The 21,313-nt window shown below is 41.8% G+C and overlaps 1 protein-coding gene across 14 annotated transcripts in view; it reads left to right on the top strand.

The window, feature by feature from the left end:
- Nucleotides 1-21,313, top strand: part of adgrb1a (adhesion G protein-coupled receptor B1a) — a 177,356-nt gene that overhangs the window by 69,960 nt on the left and 86,083 nt on the right. For 8 of the 14 annotated variants that reach the window (XM_037075329.1, XM_037075326.1, XM_037075328.1 and 5 more), the window contains 5 exons: nucleotides 15,159-15,317; nucleotides 16,048-16,152; nucleotides 18,938-19,105; nucleotides 19,513-19,692; nucleotides 20,631-20,795. In XM_037075329.1, the coding sequence (XP_036931224.1) occupies nucleotides 15,170-15,317; nucleotides 16,048-16,152; nucleotides 18,938-19,105; nucleotides 19,513-19,692; nucleotides 20,631-20,795 (766 nt within the window). In that variant the 5' untranslated portion in view covers nucleotides 15,159-15,169. The remainder of the gene's footprint in view (nucleotides 1-15,158; nucleotides 15,318-16,047; nucleotides 16,153-18,937; nucleotides 19,106-19,512; nucleotides 19,693-20,630; nucleotides 20,796-21,313) is intronic. The other 6 variants (XM_037075321.1, XM_037075320.1, XM_037075325.1 and 3 more) reach the window with 3 other exon arrangements.

Here is a 21,313-nt window from a genome sequence, read left to right as displayed (position 1 = left end):
GAAATAGAGGGGTTGAAGGACATGTTCCCCTGGAAATATTCTGAAAATAACCTTTAAAATACATATATCTGCTTACCTTTAACTGCGTGTTTTCATCTGCCTACACTCCTCTTGACCTCCGAAGTGGTGGAAGACTCAAACAACACCAGTAAAACCATAGCGCATTGTATCTGAAAGTACATTCAAACAATAAAGGGAACTGATTGATCAAAAATGGTGTTCAATCCATCCCCAAAATACTATAAGACTTATTTTAACAACCTTCAAGAGAGCATATCAGTCAACAGTACAAATATGAATCAACAATTACATGTGAACAATGACGATCAACAATGAAATTAGTCGCGCAAATAAACGTCTCTTGAAGTTCCCACCTCAGGAGTTTTAGATGTCCGCTGGGCCTTCCTATTTGTTAGACACCTGGCATCTTTTCTTTGCTGCAAATTCTTTTGTCAGTGAGAGACGTCCTGCGAGATGTTATGTTGTTCTTCATTAAAGAGAACAGCTGCTTGCACGGGTATGTGCAACCAAACATGCCGAGCATCAGAGCTCAGACATACTGGGCCTTATTTAAACCATCTATGGCGCCTGGCCTGGAGTGCAAGACAAAGTGGTGTGTCCAACTCCCTTTTGCAAGTTAAACGGTGAATAATCTGGGTGCAGCATGAGGGGCACGGTGCAGAGGGTCTGTATTTACACTCTGCTTGCACCCATTTTGCACCAGGTGTAAGATACTGTAGAGCCCACTGCGTCAGTGGGATGCAATGGGAGGACTGGCCTGCTTTCACATTAGAGGTATATCAGTTCCATCTGCATGTTCACACCGTTGAAAACAGATTACTGGAAAGTTTAAAATCCAATTTCTGTCTCTTTCAGTCGCAGACTATCTTGTAAACTCACTACAAATTGTGGTCAATTTACAGTAGAATGTACATGAGACTGAAGTGAAAGTGATCTCCTTCATGATCGTCTGGCTGGATGAAAAGAGGGATTAGATTTTGCAACTTGATTTGAAAGACTTACTGCATCATAATTATCAGTGATCCATAGATGAAGATTGAGCATGTTGAGATGGTTTGTCAAACAGCCGCCTCTCATCTCTAAACGATCGTCTTCTGCATCAGGTCTCAGTGACTGTGACACCACCTTTGGGGCTTTACCACTTTTGCCTTTGATGAGTCACACCATGCCACACTGATTTGTTTTTCCATTACCAGATTTACTGTGCCGAGTTGAATCAATCAAGAGCCGTAGCGCGTCTGCCCCGCCTACAAGAGTGCTGTGGAGACGTCTCATGACTGCAGACGGAGTGAGAGTCTTTTTTTTTAAAAAGTGGCAGTGTGTTCAGCTATCAGGACGTTTGCAGCTCAGTCAGTGACTTCCCTCATGCGCCCCCGTTTTTACTTTCAGATATCTAATGTGACGATTTTTCATGTTTGCTTTTGGTTGTTTCAGGGGCCGTGTAATGTTACTGCTGGTCAAAACCCAATGTTCCCTTATTTTGCTGCCTCATAATGAAAGCTTTTGAATGACTGAATAACAAAAGACTTTGATTGGGAAGAATTTAAATGAAATGAATGTGTTTAACACCGAATTAGCAGCGCTCTGTTGAAGATAAGCACATTGTTAGTTAAAGACACAACGTCAAGCAGGCTGTAATAGGCTGACGCTGGGCTGACGTGCTGCGTCACAACAAACAGAGCTGAACCAGCGCATGTGTATGGAAAAGCCTCATTTAACCACCTCCCGTTAAGTCATGGACATGTGTTTGTTTGTTTGCTTGTTTGTATGTTAGCTGTCAGATCATTCTATGTTTATTTCAGTCATGGCATTAACACTACAGTAATATGTGAATTCTTTTTTTTCGTTGTTTGTTTGCTGGAATGTCCTCCTGTAGTATCACCGCTGATGCTGCCAAATCACTGTTTTGTTTTTTTGTGGGCTGATTTCTGACTGCGGTGCTTTATTTTAATAGACTGCAGTGTTTCTCTTTCCCTGCTTTGTCCCATTTGCTTTTTTTCTCTTTTTCTTTCTCAAACCGATTTAGATATTTAAAGCTAAAAAAAAAAAAAAAAAAAAAAAGAGGAGAAAATCAAACACGCATCCGGTCACAAACAGGTGGCATTCATCAAGTTGGAATGGACAATGGAGAGGTTTATACACTTAAGAGAGTTTGGGGAAAAAAACTAACTTGGAGTGCAGATACGATGAGAGGTTTAGGATTTCACTGCTTTAGAACTCTGGGGTCTTGGCCAAACCATGAAAAGACACCTAGCACCCACGCCGGTATATGTGTACTGGCCGGTGTAAAGAACACGTAAACCTACACGCACCTAATTTTATAAAGAGGGCAGTTCACGGATGTGTCCGCCCAAGTGGAGGCGGGTGCTCTGAATTTTTGTCTGCATTAATCTCCAGCTGCCTGTGCATCACCCACGGTGACCTGTGAGGCTCTTCCTTCATTGCCCGACCCCCAGCAGCCCCCTGCCACCTCCTCATCCATCCCTCTCTGTGTTTCTCTCACTCTGTGTCTCTGTGTCTGAGTCACAATGCAGTCACCATCCCACACTGTGTGGGGAGACAAGGGCTTCTGATGTATGAGAGTGTTATAAAGCGTGGGAAGAGTAAACCGCATTGCTCAGAGATCTCCGTGTGTGTGTGTGTGTGTGTGTGTGTGTGTGTGTGTGTGTGTGTGCGTGCAAACTTACATCTGTTTGTATGTGTGCCAGTGGATCCGAGGCTTACAGGTTAGTGATCCCTGGACGCCTCTGAATATATTTCATATACTGTAGCATGCCGTATGGGTTTTAAATGGAGCAGTTAAATGGGCTCCCAAAGTAACTTGGAGAAACAGTGAGAAGAAAAACAATGACGCATTCATCATCTGTGGAGTGAATGAAGAACCTGGAGAGAGAGCTAAGGACACACCAAAGCACAGCGGGGGCGATTTTCAGGCTTAATGGCCATGTGGGGGATGGTTGAGGAGGTGGGGATCCACTCAAGTCCATGGAGGAATAGACACAGAGACTCAGGCAGTTCCCATAGGAACACTTTAGCCTGATGCTCAGCGCACCGGGGGCACTAGGAGGAAGACAACCTGTAAACAACATCCAGCTGAAGTGAAAGTACTTCTCAGCAGCTCTTTAACTGCTGTAGAAATCAACACAGACACACAAAAAAAACAAGGCCGAATTCAAGGAATTGGCTGGCAGAGACTTCCAAAATAATTACACTGGGTTGTTTGACAAGAAAACAAACACGTGCAGCGGTTCAGCCGCGCTCGCAGTCTTTCTCTGAGCACGCAGGCTTTATCAGCAGTCCTCTCTGCCAAAGATAGATGTGTGTTGAGAAGGACAAAAACCAGAATAAAGCTTCAGCACAGGCGAGCTGTCAGTCAGGCTGGAGAAAAGTAAGAAAAGCATCTGATCCCTGTGGTGAAAGACCTTTTGAGCCTTTTTCTTATCGTTCCCTCTGAAATGGGGCATCCATCTTCGGAATTGAAATGTCTGGTTGGCTGACCTGCACCTGAAACCAAAGAGTGGCCCACATGATATGTATTTATAGACAACGGGTTTGGGCAGAGAGTTTCAGGGATGCTGCCGCTGTGAAAGGTGAGGGGTGTAATGGTTTGTGCTCCTCAGCTGATAGGGTTAAAGAGATGGCACAGCATTACTCTGAAGCAAGAATCATGTTGTATGTGAGATTAATAGTCAGATTTGTCCATGGATTACAATCATTTTTGTTCTTTTTTTCTCTTTATTATATTTTCACATCATGGACGTGACTGACTCACACAGCCCCGCTGAAGCACTTTCAGTGAACGGCGCTGGCAGTTTGACATGCGAGTCTCATATTTAAGTAGCCGTCTGAGTCACATTTCTGTAAAATTCAAAACAGCAATCTGAGTAATTTGGACCTCGAAACGTTTCTTTCACCAGCACTCAACTTTGAATTGACTGCACTCATTTTAAGACAAAGACTACAGCAGCAGGGGGTTTTGCAGAGGCACATATATAGAGTATTTGCATGTGTTGTTCTGCCTGTTTTAGAGCCCTGTAATATAGATTTTTTTTTTTTTTTTTTTTTTGGGGGGGGGTTGGTATTAAAGTAATATCTTATGCATGATTAAAAAAAAAAAAAAACAAACAAAAAAAAAAAACATCAAGCTCCAGAGTTTTTCAGTTTCCAGTCATGTATACCATGAAGTCCAGCAAGAAACCCACAGATGGAGGTTTTAGCTGTGTACCCATGTCCAACATGCAGTTTGGTGTCTATGGACGTCATATAAAAGTCTGTTTGTTAGGATGGCCTGCCTGTTTTTTTTTTTTTTTTTTTTGGGTTATCTTTTAAGGGGAGTTCAGACCAAATGTGATAGATGCAAATACAATCACTTGAGACTCTTGTATCACACCGCTTGATCATTTTGGACTATTCGCTTCATTCGCGTCTTTCTCACTTGTCACGCTTGACGCTCAGGGGGTAAAACATGATGCTTGCCCACTCATTTTTGAACCAGTATTTCTCAACCCCAGCTCCTCCAACCGTACATGAGGGAAGTGACGTTGTCGGCTTGAACTTGTCGCTGATTGGATGTCGCGGCGTGATGCCGCCTGAAAAGTTTGATATTTTCAACTTTATTCGCATTGCTTCAGACGCACCACCTCAGATGTCCCAGATGCTCCGGATGCTTCAGACGGTTCATCCACGCTGCGCTAGACACTCCATTTGCGCCGCCACCACCTGAATTGCATGTCATCGCGCCATTTACATTGATTTTCAATGTAGAGTTGCAGCTCAATTCGTGTATATGGCATTTGGTCTGAACGCCCCTTTATTGTTTTTTTTTTTTTACCCATTTACCATTAGTCCTCCTTTATCATCAACAGCATAGACAGACAATATAGGAAAACAGCCCGAGCATAAACTTCTGCTGGAAAGCAAGAGAGCCCCATCCCAATACGCTCCCTTGCTCGTCCACAACCCCTTTGTTTTGCATGTTCGAGTCTAGTGATAGGATGCCCCAGTTCTTGTTGGAATAGAGGGATAGTGTGACGTGCTAGGGCTACATAGCTCTCCAAACTGAGGTTTTCCAGAACAGAACAATTGTGACCAGTTTGCTGATGTTTTGGCAAGCTGACTAGCTAGCTTGCTAACCTTACTTTTTTTCTTGCTGATGTGTGCATGATAATCCCACATTTTTTATGCATTTCATCAATTGAACTGATGTCCAGCAGTGAAGCAGTGTACACTGCTATCAATGGTAACAAAGCAGTGTATTCTTCTCATCTTGATGACTTGATCGCATGAAGTTGCGAACAAATTGTGTGCATTCATATTTTTCCGACCTCCTACGGGTAAATGACAGATGACATTGTGATAATACTGGTATTGCCACAGAATCTCAGGAGGAGTCCCGACAGGGGAAAGTGCTGTGTTGGAAATGTTTAGCCGTAACATAAACACCATCACAGTCAGCAGATGGCACATGAGGGTCTTAAATTTCCCATTTCATCAGAGAAGATTTCAACACCTACCCCTTTGTAACTCTCATCTCAGGGACAAGGGGTTTGCTCAGAAAGTAAGTCGTAGGGGTAACACCTGTAAACGGGATTGTGCCGTAGGCTATCTACAGTGTACATCATTAGCATTCTTGAGTAGATCTTCCCAAGCTTTGTCATCTGCTTGTAAGCATGCCAGAACACAGAAATCAAACATTACAACCTAATGTCTAAACTTTCATGACATAGAAATCATGGCATTTCTGCTAACTAGCAGCCTGCCTACCGTCCACAGCAAAAACACACGTAAGAATCTCAGTTTGACTCTCCATCGAGTGAGCACCTGTGCTGCAGTTCAGCCTTTGTTTTTTCTGGGGTACGTCCAGCCCAATGGCAGACCGAATAGCAAATTGAGGAAGAAGTTAAGGAAGATGGGATACGCGGATGGTGTCATTTTACTCTTCATTTCAGGCCTTCAGGACTTTACTTCCCACTCATCCTTGTGACCAGCAGCGTCCCCACTCCCTCCCAGGTGCCAAATGCTGTCAAACCACCGTCTCTTGCTTTGAAGTCCAGCCATGTCTGAGTAGAGTCTTTTCAGATCATTTAGATAATGGACACCTATGTTTGATAGCGCGCATGCCATTACTTCTACATGTCGATGAAGCCAACACTGTTGTGTATTCCACGCCTGAGGCTTATGTGTGTTGATATTCAGTCCATGTTTCTCCCTGATTTTAGCTAGTCATCGTGTATGATTTTATTTGAATGTCTGACCAGAGGAATCATTCCAGTGTGGTGGGAGGACTTGTGTTAAACCTGCAATGAAAGCTGCCTCATCCTGCCCGAAGGAACTGTTAACCTGCCTAAAAGAATTTCAGCTTTCAATGGAGAGATTTAATGTCCCGTGATGCTCTAAATGCCGTTTTACAAGCTTTTCTTTTCTCCCTGGCAAGAATAAAATAGTCGAGGAAACAGAGTGAGAACTTGTCATCTTTTTTTATGTGTTGTCTGGAGCATTTCCACTTCCTGTTAGACAGGAGAAGAACATATTTGACAAGTGCTGTTGATTGGACAATGCATCTTAGTGACAGGTTATATTACCAAAGTTCTGAGCTTTGTTCCTATTGGTTATAATGACATTCTTGTGCGTTCACTAGTCATTGATGCCTGGATGCCAGACAGTTGAGTTAGGGTGGGTCACACACTGTTACCACAAAAAGCCTTGAGCAAAGAGAGTGTGGTAGGAAGAAGGGAGACATGACAGGAAAGGGCAACATCAAGTGTCATTTTTTACTGTTGCTACAGCGCTACCATTACATTAGCTTATACAACAGAAAGCTTGATAATTCTCTAAGGTCGTAAAATTTACTGAACAGAAACCAGTGTCACTCGCTATTTCAAATGTTAGCTAATACTGTAGGTGTTTTTAGCCCCCCAAACTTGATACAGTAATCAATAACCCATTCCTCAAAGCTATTATTTAAGTTAGTCATCAAATCAATCTCTACACTTTTTGCTATTTAATGTTTTGAAATGTGATCAGGGGCCAAACCCTTCCTCTGGCTAAAATTGCAAAATGTACCCATCATTTTGTCATGCTACCATAGTCAGACACATGCATAACACCATCTGTTAAAAGGCACCAGGATACAGGAAATAAGGATGTTAATGGCCAGAATTTAATCAATTCAAAACATATGAGTTAGAGTCAGTCAGAGATGAGCACAAAGAAATCAACTAACCAATGATCAGTTGTTAAGAAAGCTGACTATGGATTGAAGAAAGGACTTAAAAAGTGCTCCCCTAACAGGAAATGATATAAATTCTCAAGTGGACATCAGTTAGATTGCATCATTTTATGTGCTTTCTACGTCCATTGTGCAACCCTGGCAACAGAAATAAAGGACAAAATTATACATTTTCACTAAAATCAGATTTGTAAAAAATACCCTTACACTGATGGGAGTCATCTGGTAATGATGAAGACAGGGTAGGGATGTACATGGTGTTGAGCAACAGACTAACACATTGTTAGATTTGTATCAATTTATTTATTTTTTAATGCGATTCGCTGACAAAAAATAATAATACTAAAAAATGTAGCAGATTGAATCTAAGGAAATTGGCACATGTTTAAATGTGTACGTATAGATTCTCTGGTGAACTGAAGATGAATCAGACAATCAGGCATGAGGAGGTTACTTGAGACAGAATTGCTGCATGATGTGTTGGCGACTGCTTGCTTAATGTCACCAGTAACCTGACAGGGGAGCTTATTGGGTGCTGGGTGTTCTACTGCAGGTTCACCCACAGGTTAAGCTTCCCACTCTACAGGAAGTGAACGATCGATGGGCTGCAATTGTGTTGAAGCTCTTGACTCACTTTATATATATATATATATATATATATATATATATATATATATATATATATATATATATATATATATATATATATATATATATATATATATATATAAATTTAGAATGCAGAGTAGAACATGGAGGAAGCACATTAAATGCACATCTAGCATGAAATTAAAAAAAATGAGCATTTTTATAATATATGTAAATATTAAGTATAATCATTTAACAGGTATTTGTAATATAATATGATAATTAAACTGGCCATATTTTTCTCACTACAGCCAGTCAGAGCCGAATATCATTCGGTTGAATTCAACAGCATATTTTCTCAGAGAAATATGACATAGTGAGTGACATTTCACCTCACTGCTGAAAATATATACAACAAATGTATATATTAAAAAAAGATATTATATATATATTTTTATTAAGACTCTTACATGTGAGCATTTCCGCTGACGTACAGTTCCAGCATTCTTGTCAGACTGACATAAGCCTATACATTTTTTTTCTCTCTTTTTTAATTTCCCCCTCTCCTCTTATCTGCCCTAACATTTCTTCTTCTTTCTGTTACTGTCTTCCTTCATCTCCCTCCTCTGCCCACCCCAGCCCCCTCCCCGCTCTCTCTTTTCACTGCCTGTTATCTCCGCCGTGCAGTTGACTGCTTCTGTCCTCTGGGTGTCAGCACTCGCCTTATCCTTCATTCAGCCATTCAGCTTTGTGTGAACCAATCGCCCCATTTCTGCCTGCATTTCATGTTTTCATGATTATTTTCCTTCAGTCCTCTTGTCTCTGTCTTTATTATATTTTCCTCACCCTCCTCCCGTCCCTCCCCATCTGCCTGCGCGTTGTCACAATTGTCAACTTCAACGTCATATTTCACCCAGCCCTTTTTTTCGTGCACACACTTCTCAATCAATAAATCTGCAGTAAACCTCCCTACAAGAGCTCTGTGAGTGCTGGTGTGTGTGTGTGTGTGTGTGTGTGTGTGTGTGTGTGTGTGTGTGTGTGTGTGTGTGTGTGTGATTTGGGGGAGGGTTGGGGAGGTTGGGGGTAGTGGCAGCTATTGATGATTTCATAGCTGCCAGAAACCAGAACTGTAACAAGAGATGCCCATCCACTTATCCCAATGCTCCGAACAGGATGAGAAGGTGACTTTCAGGAAGTTCATTGTAGAAAAAAAAAAAAAAAAAGCACAACACATGCATGCACCCGGTGAACTGAACAAATCCGTGCATTGCACACACACAGTAACTGAAGGAGATTGTGTGTGTTTTGGAGACAGGTGAAGGTCAAAGTAAAGCAGGGATTTTGGGAGGTGAAGGAGGAAGGATGAGTTTAAGGATTATTAAGGTGACTTGGTCTCTGCAGCCCCTCTCCTGCTCGTGGGGCTTTTCTGACAAAGACCCCCTCTGAATTATTAAGAACATAATAAAATGCCCTTGCAGAGGCAGAAAGACAACACTACTCTCCTCCCATTTTTCTCCCCCGCCCCGAGTCTGATTATTTGGCAGAAATAAATAAAAAAAAAAAAAAAAAAACCTTCATAGTCTTGTCATTATGTCTTTTTTTTTCCTGCAGAAGACTGAATCTTATCTGTAAATGGACCCACCCTCCTCTTTTTCTCTCACCTTGCTAAAGCCTTCATTTGACAGAAGGAGCCTCTGTCCTTTGCTCTAAACTGCAGTTAATCTTCCTCTGTATTCATAAAGCATATTTGTTCACAATAAACCAAGAATGATTCAGGAGAGCAGCTGAAGGTTATTCAGCTGCATCTGGCCCATTTTTATCCCTCAAACACCTGAATTGTAGACAAAGCTGTATTTTGAATTTCTGCTCAGTGATGTTTGGATGGAAGATCAAATGTGACGCTGAGGAGGTAATAGTGTTGGTAAAGGGGCGGTGCAGTGTGTTTTGATCATCAAAATGTAAATCAGTCTTTGTGATTTTCCAAATATCTTTCTTATTTGTCCACCACCACCTATGGTGCATGTCCAGAAATGTCTATGTCAGATTTAATTTCTTTTTAAAAGACACTATAATAGTTTTGGTTTTACAAAGTCTAATAAGAGTGAAGTCAATGCTGATTTCTTTTTTTTTTTTTTTTTAAATTGAATCTAATTGTGACCTTAAAATGGAAAGTCATAAAAGCTCATTTAATCCATGTTCTGTTCTAACTTTGGCATCATGTACCTGTGAGGACATTCAATAATTATGATTTCTGAAATTATTTGAAGACCTCTTCAAAAAACAGTCAAATGCCAAAACAAAGAAGAATTAAAATGTGGGGGTTTGCAGTAGATGTATTATAATAGAGGCCCATGTCTGAATTCAATAGAAGGTCAGAGGTCTACAGCATAGAACATATCTGGATAAGGGCCGGGACTCAGTTCTCAAATCTGTAGCTTCTTCATAAAAGAAGATTCAGTTCAGATTCAATTTCCTAAACAAACTATCCACCATAATTACAAGCAAACTTTACTCAAACAGGAGGAAACAGTGCATTTGTCGAGGATTACTTCCAATGCCTTCTTTTTATTAAGCCAATGATATCATTTTACAGCACAAAGGAAAAGTTATGTCAGGCATTTAATACAAATGCACTGCATATTAGCCAAATGCATTCATTGTAGGTTGTGATGTTGTCATCATTTTTGGCAATTAGACAGATTTGAATATCACCGGACTCATCCTTCAACCTCACCCTCGACAAGACAGCTTGTGCATGCCAGTTAGTCAGTTTGAATGTTCGTGTCTCTGTAAATCCCCCGTCCTTCTCAGACATTCTCTCCTCTCTTCATTAACTTTGCTTTGATTTCAAACTTGCTCCAGGCATTAGCAATAAAGTTTGCACGTCACTGCATGACGGTGGTAACTTGTTGTCATGGTAATGACATTATGCTTCTGGTGACTGGACTGGCGTGAATACGTGCGGTTCTCTGCAGTGTGGCAGTCTGAAAATCGTGTGCCACCTACACATGGATGCACTAGAAGACGTCTCTCTAAATAACAGGGGAAGTGATACATGTCTGCATCGATTCACATTTTGATCCAGAGCTAAAGCAAATCTGAAGTTTATTATCTCTCACCGTATGAAGGTGCTCAGCAGCACAGTCAATCAACAGTCAGACACAAATATTAAGCTATTCACAGAGCCTTACCTGTACAAAAAAGATTGGATGAATGTCATGAGATTAATAAAATCAGAATTGTTGATCCCACTTTATTTGCAGTAAAATTGATAGGTTACTTTTAGAATCTTCCATTGTAAAATGTTGTCTAGGTTTAACAGAATTGCTGCAGAAAGAGAAAAAGAATGACAGTAAAAGCAAGCAAGTTAGAACCTGAACCTGAAACTAATTAAACTATTCAAAAAACCCATTGTAAAGACCTGCAGTTATTCTAAGACATAAGCTACACCTCCCCCCAAAAAATTATCTTAACAAGGTACAGCACACAATTGAAGCACACAATTGGTGAAAATCCATTTCCTAATTTAACTTTGAATACAATACGTTTCAAACAGTGCCTGTAATTAATAGAGAGCTGCAGAGTGACATTTTACTGAAAAAAAAAAACTGAGGAATAAATCCCCTTTATTAAGAGTGCAGAATGCATCGTCTCTGTGTCGCAGCACTCATTGCTTTCAACAGGTTTTCTAAAATTCCCTCTAGGTACAGAAATGGCAACAAACAAAAACGAAACATTTATCTGAGAGAAATACACTTCTATCTTTCCAGTGAAGGGTGTCGGCTTTTTTTGTTCTGCATATCTGCTCAAATCAGGAATGCACATGTGAGACCATCTCTCTTTGTTAATTTTCCATGTCCACTCCGATTTGTATTTTGTCGTGGTTAAGGCAAAAGCAGAAAAAACAATCTATCTCACAGGGATAGGATGGGACAAAATATAATCTTTTTAAACATTGTCATTAGAACCCGAGCGCTGACGAATGCGAGGACCTATGGAATCTGTCTGCCACTTTAAGCGCAGTTTTGTAGGCCTGAACATATCCCACAACTCACAAACTTGGAATATAAGACATGTTTGGCTATTTGATAAGATAAGATTTGATTTGATAAGTCAGCATCATTGCACCCCCTACTGGAATTCCTGACTCATACATGCCCTACATTTACCAGATTCCATTTGCATATGTATCATGACCAGGTGCGCAAAAATTTTTTTTACCAAAACCGTCAGTCCAACAGGAAGTTTGCCATCTTGATTTCATGCCTCGTACTTACATGAAAAGTTAACAAAAGCTTTTGCCATCCTTATACCTGGTGGCCGTGGTGGTGCGGTCCATTTTGATGCTTCACCATAAAGCACAGAGTCCTTATAACTTACAATTCCTTCTACAGTTTCCCATGTACACCAGATTGCTCACACATACAGAGGGTGTCGCCCTGAATATGTCTATGCATCAATACTGTGTCATATCCGTAGCGCCGCCTACTGGACACTGGAAGTCAGAGTAACATCATCTGATTTACATGACATTAACTGCTTGTTTTCTCCACACCATACTCTATAAGATGACATACAAGTAACAGGTGAGCGCTCACTCCTACACTGGGCTGGTGACAATGGTGTTGTCTGCACACTCTATTTGGTTAAACTAATAGCAAACATGACTTACAGCAGATTCTTGACAAAACAGATAAAGGGCGACATCAAACAGCAGCAACTGTTATCTTTGCTCAGCCACGTCACCGCTGACTTCAGTGGGGTCATCAGTCCACAGTAAAAAAAAAAAAAAAGGTACAAAAATGATGCACATTTGCCAGTTATTAACATGGGCAAGCACCGTATTGAAGAAGGCAGTCCTTTACAGTTTCTACCCCTGTCACAGCCACGTTGAACACAGCCAATCCTGAAGTGCACATGTTGTTTGGATTTCCATAACAACATGCACGAAGCATGACTGTGTTTGTAAGGAGTGGGACTATCAATATGTTGAGGAACCAATAAGTCTCAATTACTGCCCCAGGTTTGCTCTGATAGTTTGAGTTACCATGTTACTGCTCCAATGAGCTGCTGTCTGTGTGTGCTGTTGCCTCAGTGGTTGGTGCCTTCGCTGACTGGTTGTGTGCTGATCGAGTGTGGTCACAGAAACATGAGCAAATCCAATTTCACAGCCATAAGTAACCTCTCGGGCCACACTTGGTCAGTCTGCTGACAACAAACAGATATTGACTGTGATCACTGGTGCCTGCTAATTTCATTTCTGAGGGGAAAGGAAATCGTTTACAGATTTGACTTTTTCGCTGGAATCTGTCTCGTTCAATCCATTGAGTTTGAGTCATCACACTGACAGGGGGAGATTACTCACAACTGTAGAGTAAAAGTGACTCTGTGTGTGTGTGTGTGTGTGTGTGTGTGTGTGTGTGTACATACTGACACTTGTATGACTGAATCAAGTGCCCTCCACAGTGCCCTCCCTCAACCCGGCACTCACCCCCAAAGGAAATTGACTTGTGAGTAATTAAAAACGTGTGTGTCTGGATGTTGGCCAACTTCATGTTCTATTCATGCAGATTAATACATATTTGTCGTTGCCAGTGGGGGCTGAAAGGCATCTGTCTGTTCCATTAAACATTCATGAGCATGCAGGACACACACACACACACACACACACACACACACACACACACACACACACACACACACACACACACACACACACGAGAGAGAGAAAGAGACATTCTGCATCACTTTACCCGCTCCTCCTCATATCAGCACACATCTTAATGGGGCACATTAAATCAGTATGGCCAAACTGGGAATTGCACAATGACAATAGCATTCATCACACCTCTGCTTTAAAGGAAAATCTCCCCTCAGATCCCCTCTCAGTGTGAGATACCATCAGTCGATGTTGTTTTGTTGCATGCTACATTTCGGCGTACTCGCTTTACCTCTGCTAGTTTCCCTTCAATGCACATCTGCGTTATTCAGTGTTGTCATGTAATTCCAAAATTCCTTTCTAACAGACAAACCCTTTTTATGTGTTTGGATATTTGCAGTGAAAAAGAGGTTACCAATAAGCTTTTAGACGGTGGGGTATGATAGATGGCAGCGGTGTCTCTTATCTGTGCTGCACTGTGGTCACTATGTAGAGGAAATTGTACCTGTGCCTCCTCTGCTATAGATTTCTCCCTGTGTGACTAATGAATACTGTGGTAGAGTATTGGAAAAGGGTTAAGAGAGGACACCTGGGCACTGGTGCTAGCTGAATGTCTTACATCAAGAACAGGAAATCAAATTGCACAAAGTACAGATCGCAACGCTGCTGTCCGTAAATGTGTTGTCTGTCATCACAAAGAAAACAGTTGTCACAATTGTGTATACTCTTCACAAAAACGGTATGTGCCAAAAAAATCTAGCTGTCAAGAAAATATGCGAAATAAGTATTCTGACCATGTGTTTGAGTCAATCAAAGAATTAAACATTTTTTATTATTATTTTTTTTTATTTTAACCACACCTCCAAGATCAAACAAACCAAATGAAACCGTTATGGTTTGGTGTTTGGTTTTGGTCTGTTCCCTGGTCTCCTGTCCCCTTTAGTCCCAGATTTGTTTGCTTTTTGTTCACCTACCTGCCTCTGAAAAGACAGAGAGAGAGAGAGAGAGAGAGAGAGAGAGAGAGAGAGCGAGAGACAGAGAGAGAGAGAGAGAGAGAGAGAGAGAGAGAGAAGGCCCAGATGAAAATAAATTTGGTTTGAAGTGTCTGTGATGAAAAATGAGACAGCCATTGACAAGAAATGGGCCATAATATCTCATGGGGCTATATCACATTTTCGAACAAACAACAACAAAATAGAAAATCTATGGAGAAAAAAAAATGTTCTCTATGGACATCAGGACAGGAGAAACACCACACACACACACACCACCCGTCTTTACTTTCAATCTCCTATTATTATTTAAATGTAGCACTTCTGTTCTGTTTTTGCTCTTGTTTGGGGCTATGACACATCTGTTGGCTCTGTTTTGTTCAGTTACAACCTTTACATTGACTTGCACTGAACCATTAAAGTGGAAGCTGTGAACATTTTTCTTCACACTGGCCACAATGTTTGGCAGGGCTCCAAAAACAGAAAATCAGAGAATCTCAAAAACCAACCAAACTTCTCACTGAAAAATAAACTGACAACCGGGTGATGCAAGTCTTTCTTTGTCCTGGGTGACAGTCAAAACATTTGATCTATAACTAAACACTCTCTCATCAAGGCTCGACAATAGTGCTTTATCCATAACCACTGCTGTTTGTCTGTGTGTCTCCAGGTGGCTGGAGTATGTGGGGTCAGTGGGCACAGTGCAGTAGCGAGTGTGGAGGCGGGATTCAAACCCGGACTCGGACCTGCCAGTCGCCCCCGGAGGAGTCATACCTGTGTGAGGGTGTGGTGGAGGAGGGCCGGCCCTGCAACTCACAGCCCTGCATGGGTGAGCTCCTCATTCTCTGCGTGTGCTCGTCTGCACTTATTCAGTACATCCATGTCTGTCAGTGCGCCATTTAACGCTCAGTGTTCAAACGTGTGTGGAGTGTGCAACGCGTGTGTTAACGGCTATTCGTGATTTCCTCTTTCACATCTTGTTCATCTGCTTCTGTGCGTGTACGTCCTCTATAAGTCAGAGTTTTGACTTAAGGAGTGCATGTTGGAAAGGGGACTTTGATCGATGAAAAAAATATGACAAATGCGCAGTATGTCAAAATCATTACACTCACAAATGGCTAAAAGGACACAGAATATCAACATCTAAAGGACGTTTGTTTAGAAGCAATTTAACCAGAAGCTTTCAATGAACAGTGTGTCTGCCTAAAGCTTTCTTCATTTGTACAGATCTAACATTTCTGTCTGACTAAGAACACAAACACCAGATTGTCATGACTGTAGATGTACTTGTGTGTTTATTCCAGTTAGTCATGCCGTCAGGGCCTTTTGAAGACACATATAAGCATCATTATTCTACAGCTGACAACAAAAAATGAGCACCGCAAACATTTACAGCACATACATTCCGACAGCACAACAAAAGTCCCAAGTTTGGCTGATGCTGTTCTGGGTGACCAATCACGTCACGGTTGTGTCCCAAATATAAGCCATTACTGACGCACCTCTGGTTGCTAACCACCGCCCCCTCCTCCTCCCCGGCCTTGCCTCACCCCCTTTAGGCAAAGGTCGCCATCTCTCTCGCAGCCAATCGCTTCGCTCGGTGGACAGCCGCAAGCGTGACGACGTAGACAAGCCCCGCAGCGGACAGCAGAGCCCTCAGACAGGTAAGACAACGGGACGCAGAGGGATCCCATGCATCAGTCACTGTGGCAGCTTGGGTGACCACCACACTTGTACAATATATACACACTGACCACAGAATAGAGAGTTGTACTCATTTATAATATGCACATCTATCAAAATCTCCCAAAGTAGTTCCTCGTCCGCAATGGACTAATTCCAACATGGACCCTGACTGATCATAGTGAAATTGTACCTTATGTGAGGTCATAACAGGACACTGTGCCCTGTCTGTAAAAACACTTTATCAGATGGAGTCCTCCCTCTCCGTTAAAGTGATACTCCACCCAAAATCAGGAGTGGCAAAAACTCAATCCTCTGTAGGCTGAAAGAAATTCTTCAACAATTTCGGTCTCATTCTGTTTTGCTATTTTATCCTCCCAAGATCTCTATAGGAATACCTGCCTAATATCTGTGTGGTAAGTATGGAACTAGAATCAGTATGTGTTTGTGTATGTAGCTCAGCATTACGATGACAAGGAGAAACAGCGGCTGTGGCTCTGTCAAAGATACAAAAGTACACTTCCAACACCTTTAAAGCTTAGCGATTAATATATATATATATATATATATATATATATATATATATATATATATATATATATATATATATATAAAACCAATAAGACTTCTCCAGCTTTCAGTAGCAGAGAAGTTCAACAAGAGATTTATGTACTCAAAGATAACAAACATAGTAACCTTCTTGTGACAACAAGGCTCCGGGATGTCACGGCTCTGTAATTCATCGTTTCTTTGTTTTTTTACTCTTTAACATATCCTGAATATATGTAATATATTCTTTTAGTCATTATATATATCTCACAAGTCTTACTTTTTTCTCAAATGTTTCTTCGACAAGTCCCACATTGTGCTATGATTAGCTACTACTTTGAGATTGGGTGGTTGCTGTGCAAGTTGATCTGTCATATGGCATTCAACCCTGAGGTTAAAATAACAGACATAGTATGTACAGAGGGATATTACTGTGATGCACATATTGTGGATTAGCAGCATGTGTGATCTAATAGTGTCCCAGAAAAAAACAAAAAAAAAAAGGCATTTGGCGGCCGGTGTGTGGGCTGGTCTGGAGAAAAGTCCAGGCCTGTATTTTCGCCTCTGTGCATCCCTGGTTGTGAAACATTCATGGTTAGCCTCTTCTGCATGACAAGAATTTGTAATCGGCTTAAATTAATATCAGTATGAATTATGTACACTATGTTCAAACCCAGATAAATACACAAGGTCACACAAGGTAACAGGTTTAATGTGGGTGCCTGTTACTATAACTTACTGAATAAATCACAGTTGGAATAAGAGTGGTAAAGGAGGTTGGCGAACAACACTAAACATTAGGTGAATAAATCTTCAAAACATTACCTCATTCACAAACATTTGTGCCAGATGGATTTTTTGTCAGCAGTGCTGGTTATTTAATGTTGTTTGCACAACCGACAGTACTTATTAGTACTAATTTACAGTACTACCAAGAGTGTTTATTCACCCCAAACAGCCAGAGTACTTTACTTTTTAGGTCAACCTCTCACTAAACTCAGCACTCACCAGAGACTCTCAGTAATGTTGTCAATGAAGTAAAGTACATTTCCCCTCCAGCTCCAGTTATCAGTCAACATTACAGTACATAAGCACCCAACAACAGAACACCAACTTAAAAAGCAGACTCTGAGCTCTCTGCCCATTGGTAAAAAGCTCTGGATCAGAGAAGAATCTGATGCGAGACCAGTGTTTATTCATCCAGAAGGTCTGGCTCTGCACCCAACTATCTCCCCCAGAGCTGGCCATCATAGAGCAGCGGTTCTAACCCCTACTTCGCCCAGCCATCTGCACACAAACCTCAGCAAACGTCATTTGTTTTCATAGAGACCCCAATCAGAAGAAGAATGAGAAAACACAGAAGTGGGCCATAACTGTCAACCACAAAAATGTGTCAGGGATCGAGTCCACTGTAACTGAACCAATATGAATCCAAGCAGACTGCAGTCATTGCTCTTTGAATATATGCAAAGTACAGACCTTTCAAGCCTACAGGGGGTTTGGGTTTGATAGAAAAAATAATTTGTGTGAAGTATCATTTTAATTTGCTGATCGATTCCCCATATCCTGTTTAGTTCTCTTCTCCCTGCTTCCCCAATGTTACTGCCTCAATTTCCCCCTTATTGGCCAACCGACCCAACAAATCAACATTCATGGATATTGGAAAGATGACTGACATATCCTAAGCCAGTGGCATTCACTTCCCCTGGAAGTCAATGCAAAGGATATGACATCAGAGCCCCACAGATGAAGAAGGACAAGCAGAACAGAAGCTGGGGTCCATTTCAGGGGCCGCCTCCTTTGAAGAATGCATACATTAGGTAGGCTGGACCTGCATTTCCTTTCCAAATAAGGTTGTGTGCAGAGGATTCAGGCCTTCTCTCAACTTCCTGTCAATGTCTTTTTAAATGACCAGCGAGCGATGGTTTGATGGACCACAGTATTCCAAAGATCAGTTATGTCTGCAAAAGAAGGCCCAATTTCAAGGAACCATTGGAATGGGACAGCCTCATTCACCAGTATAGAAATGTTAGGCCTTTGAAGGAGGCCGCCCCTCAATGTGGCACAGCCAGAATCTACCCTTTATCGCACCACAACCCTTCCTCTTTTGGCCACAGAGGCTGCATCCTGCATGGTAATTAGTTCTGGCCCTCTCCTTTCCTTTTCCTCCTTTTTCTCCCTCTATCCCCCTATTCTTTACCCACCCTACTTCCTCAGTAGACTCAGCTTCAGGTGAGGAGTGGTCAGCGTGGAGTGTGTGTTCTGCCACGTGTGGGGAGGGCTGGCAGAGTCGCACTCGTTTCTGTGTGTCCTCCTCCTACAGCACCCAGTGTAGTGGGCCACTGCGAGAGCAGAGACCTTGCAACAACTCTGCTGTCTGTCCAGGTAAGCCCCCCCATCCTCTCTGCTACTGCCACCTTCCTGCGCTCGCCAAGCCCTCTCCTGGACTCTGCCTCACCTATACCAGATCCACCTGACTCCCCTCCTCAGGCACTTAGCAAATCGATGGCCCCTGGGATGTTCTCTACCCTCACCTTACAGAAAGGGCTCTGTCTGCAGTTTAGAATGATTCCCACTATAATAACAGCGATTTAAAGGTGTTCCCAGGCTCTCCCACATGTAGACAGTCTGGGAGACTGCTCAACTTAGAAAGTTCTATTATCACAGGACAATGGATCAGCATAGATGATCCCAATAAAGCCTACACCATTTAGTGTCTCTGTGAGGTTCTAGTGTGTTATCTGGGGATGTTAATGGGGCCTGTGTTTGTCTGTCTATAAATCATACCCTAGCTGCTCTGATTGCAGTGCATGGCGCTTGGGACGAGTGGTCACCGTGGAGTTTGTGTTCATCAACCTGTGGCCGAGGTTACAGGTCCCGAACACGCACCTGTACCCCCCCTCAGTTTGGGGGAGATCCATGCGATGGACCAGAGAAACAGACGAAATTCTGCAACATAGCTGTTTGTCCAGGTAAGGAATGCACTAATAAGCATAAAAAAAATACGTGTGTGTGTGTGTGTGTGTGTGTGTGTGTGTGTGTGTGTGTGTAACCCTTTTTCAATACAACATCTGTATCAAACCAATGTCAAATGCTATGTCTCGCACGTTTTTGTTGGATTTTCTAAGAATCCCTGAGTTCACCATCCCTGGGAACCTTTGTATTTGGGCTGTATCCAGCAATTGATGTAACATTCCAGAAGCAAGAATTTTATAATAAAAATTACATCTACTTCATGCAGCAATTAGCCAATTGTGGGGAGGGGAGGACATAACCAGTAGAAAATATACTTAAGGCATACACTTTGCCACAAGGGTGCACATGTCTTTAATCTGCCTGTGTCCTTGAGGGTTTGACTGCTCAGTGAACCCTACAATGTATGAGGCCGTGTGCACAGGGCTGTATGTGCCGAACACGTCCATGTCTGCAGACACCTCAGAAAAACAGAACATCTGTCAAGTTTGGGCTAGGCTCAGCGACTACTCTCTTTGACTTGATAGGGTTAGGCCCTAGCTGTAAACAACACAAATGCTTGAGAAGAATTGTGCCGTCTCATCTTCCTACATGTACATGGTCAGGATTTTTGCCATGCCTTTAAATGTGTCGATTTGGAATAGCTATAAACACTGTTGTCTTTGCATAGTATTACTGGAATCTTAAAGCTGTTACTACACCATTTCATAAACAAAATACTATGTTATAATGTACATATGCATGTGCATTTCTGTCTTGATATTACAAATAAACAAAGAGCACAATATATTTAAAATGTCCCAGTCAAAATAATCAACAGTGAACCCCTGTTTAGTTCTATATATTAATTAGTATTCAACCAATACTACACTGATTAACTTACGTATATTTTTCTTCTATTGTTTTGTCTTTGTGCCTGTTGGTGACCCATCCTCAGTGGATGGAGTATGGAATGAGTGGTCCAGCTGGAGCTCCTGTTCGGCCTCCTGCTCTAATGGGACCATGCAAAGAACCAGGGAGTGTAACGGCCCCTCGTACGGCGGCTCGGAGTGCAGAGGAGAGTGGCTGGAGACTGTCGACTGCTTCCTGGGGGAGTGCCCAGGTGTGAATGACACTGGACCACAGCCAGATACAAATATTTACTGCAGCTCAGAAAATATCTCTTGTTCACAATAGACTTACAAGAAGGCAAATAACTAGCATATAGACAATTAGTATTTAATCATACATTTAAAACTTAAGCCTTTTGGAATGGACTTCAAGAGTGAAAGGTCCTTTCTGTTTCTATCGCATGATGTGGCTCCTCGGTTCAATACTGAATTATTCACCCTGGGAAATTTACGTGATCTAACATATTTAACTTTATGGCTTTACCAGAGAATGTTTTCCTCCTTTATCCACTGGTCTACAGACATATGAAGGAGATGTCAGGTGTGACAAAATACTAGAAAAGCAACACCTTATCTGCTCATATTCTTATAGCATAAATGGAAGATGATACTGAAATACAACAGACCAGATTCCTTCAATTTTATTCAGCTATAAAATGACATTTAGACAACAGATACACATATAAATATTGGTGATGAAAAAAGGGTTTAGATATTATGAAGACATGAC

The sequence above is a fragment of the Acanthopagrus latus genome, chromosome 17 (assembly GCF_904848185.1).
Source record: "Acanthopagrus latus isolate v.2019 chromosome 17, fAcaLat1.1, whole genome shotgun sequence".
In the NCBI taxonomy this organism is placed as follows: domain Eukaryota; kingdom Metazoa; phylum Chordata; class Actinopteri; order Spariformes; family Sparidae; genus Acanthopagrus; species Acanthopagrus latus.
The sequence above is the reverse complement of the archived record's forward strand: the minus strand, read 5'-3'. Positions and strand labels throughout refer to the sequence as shown.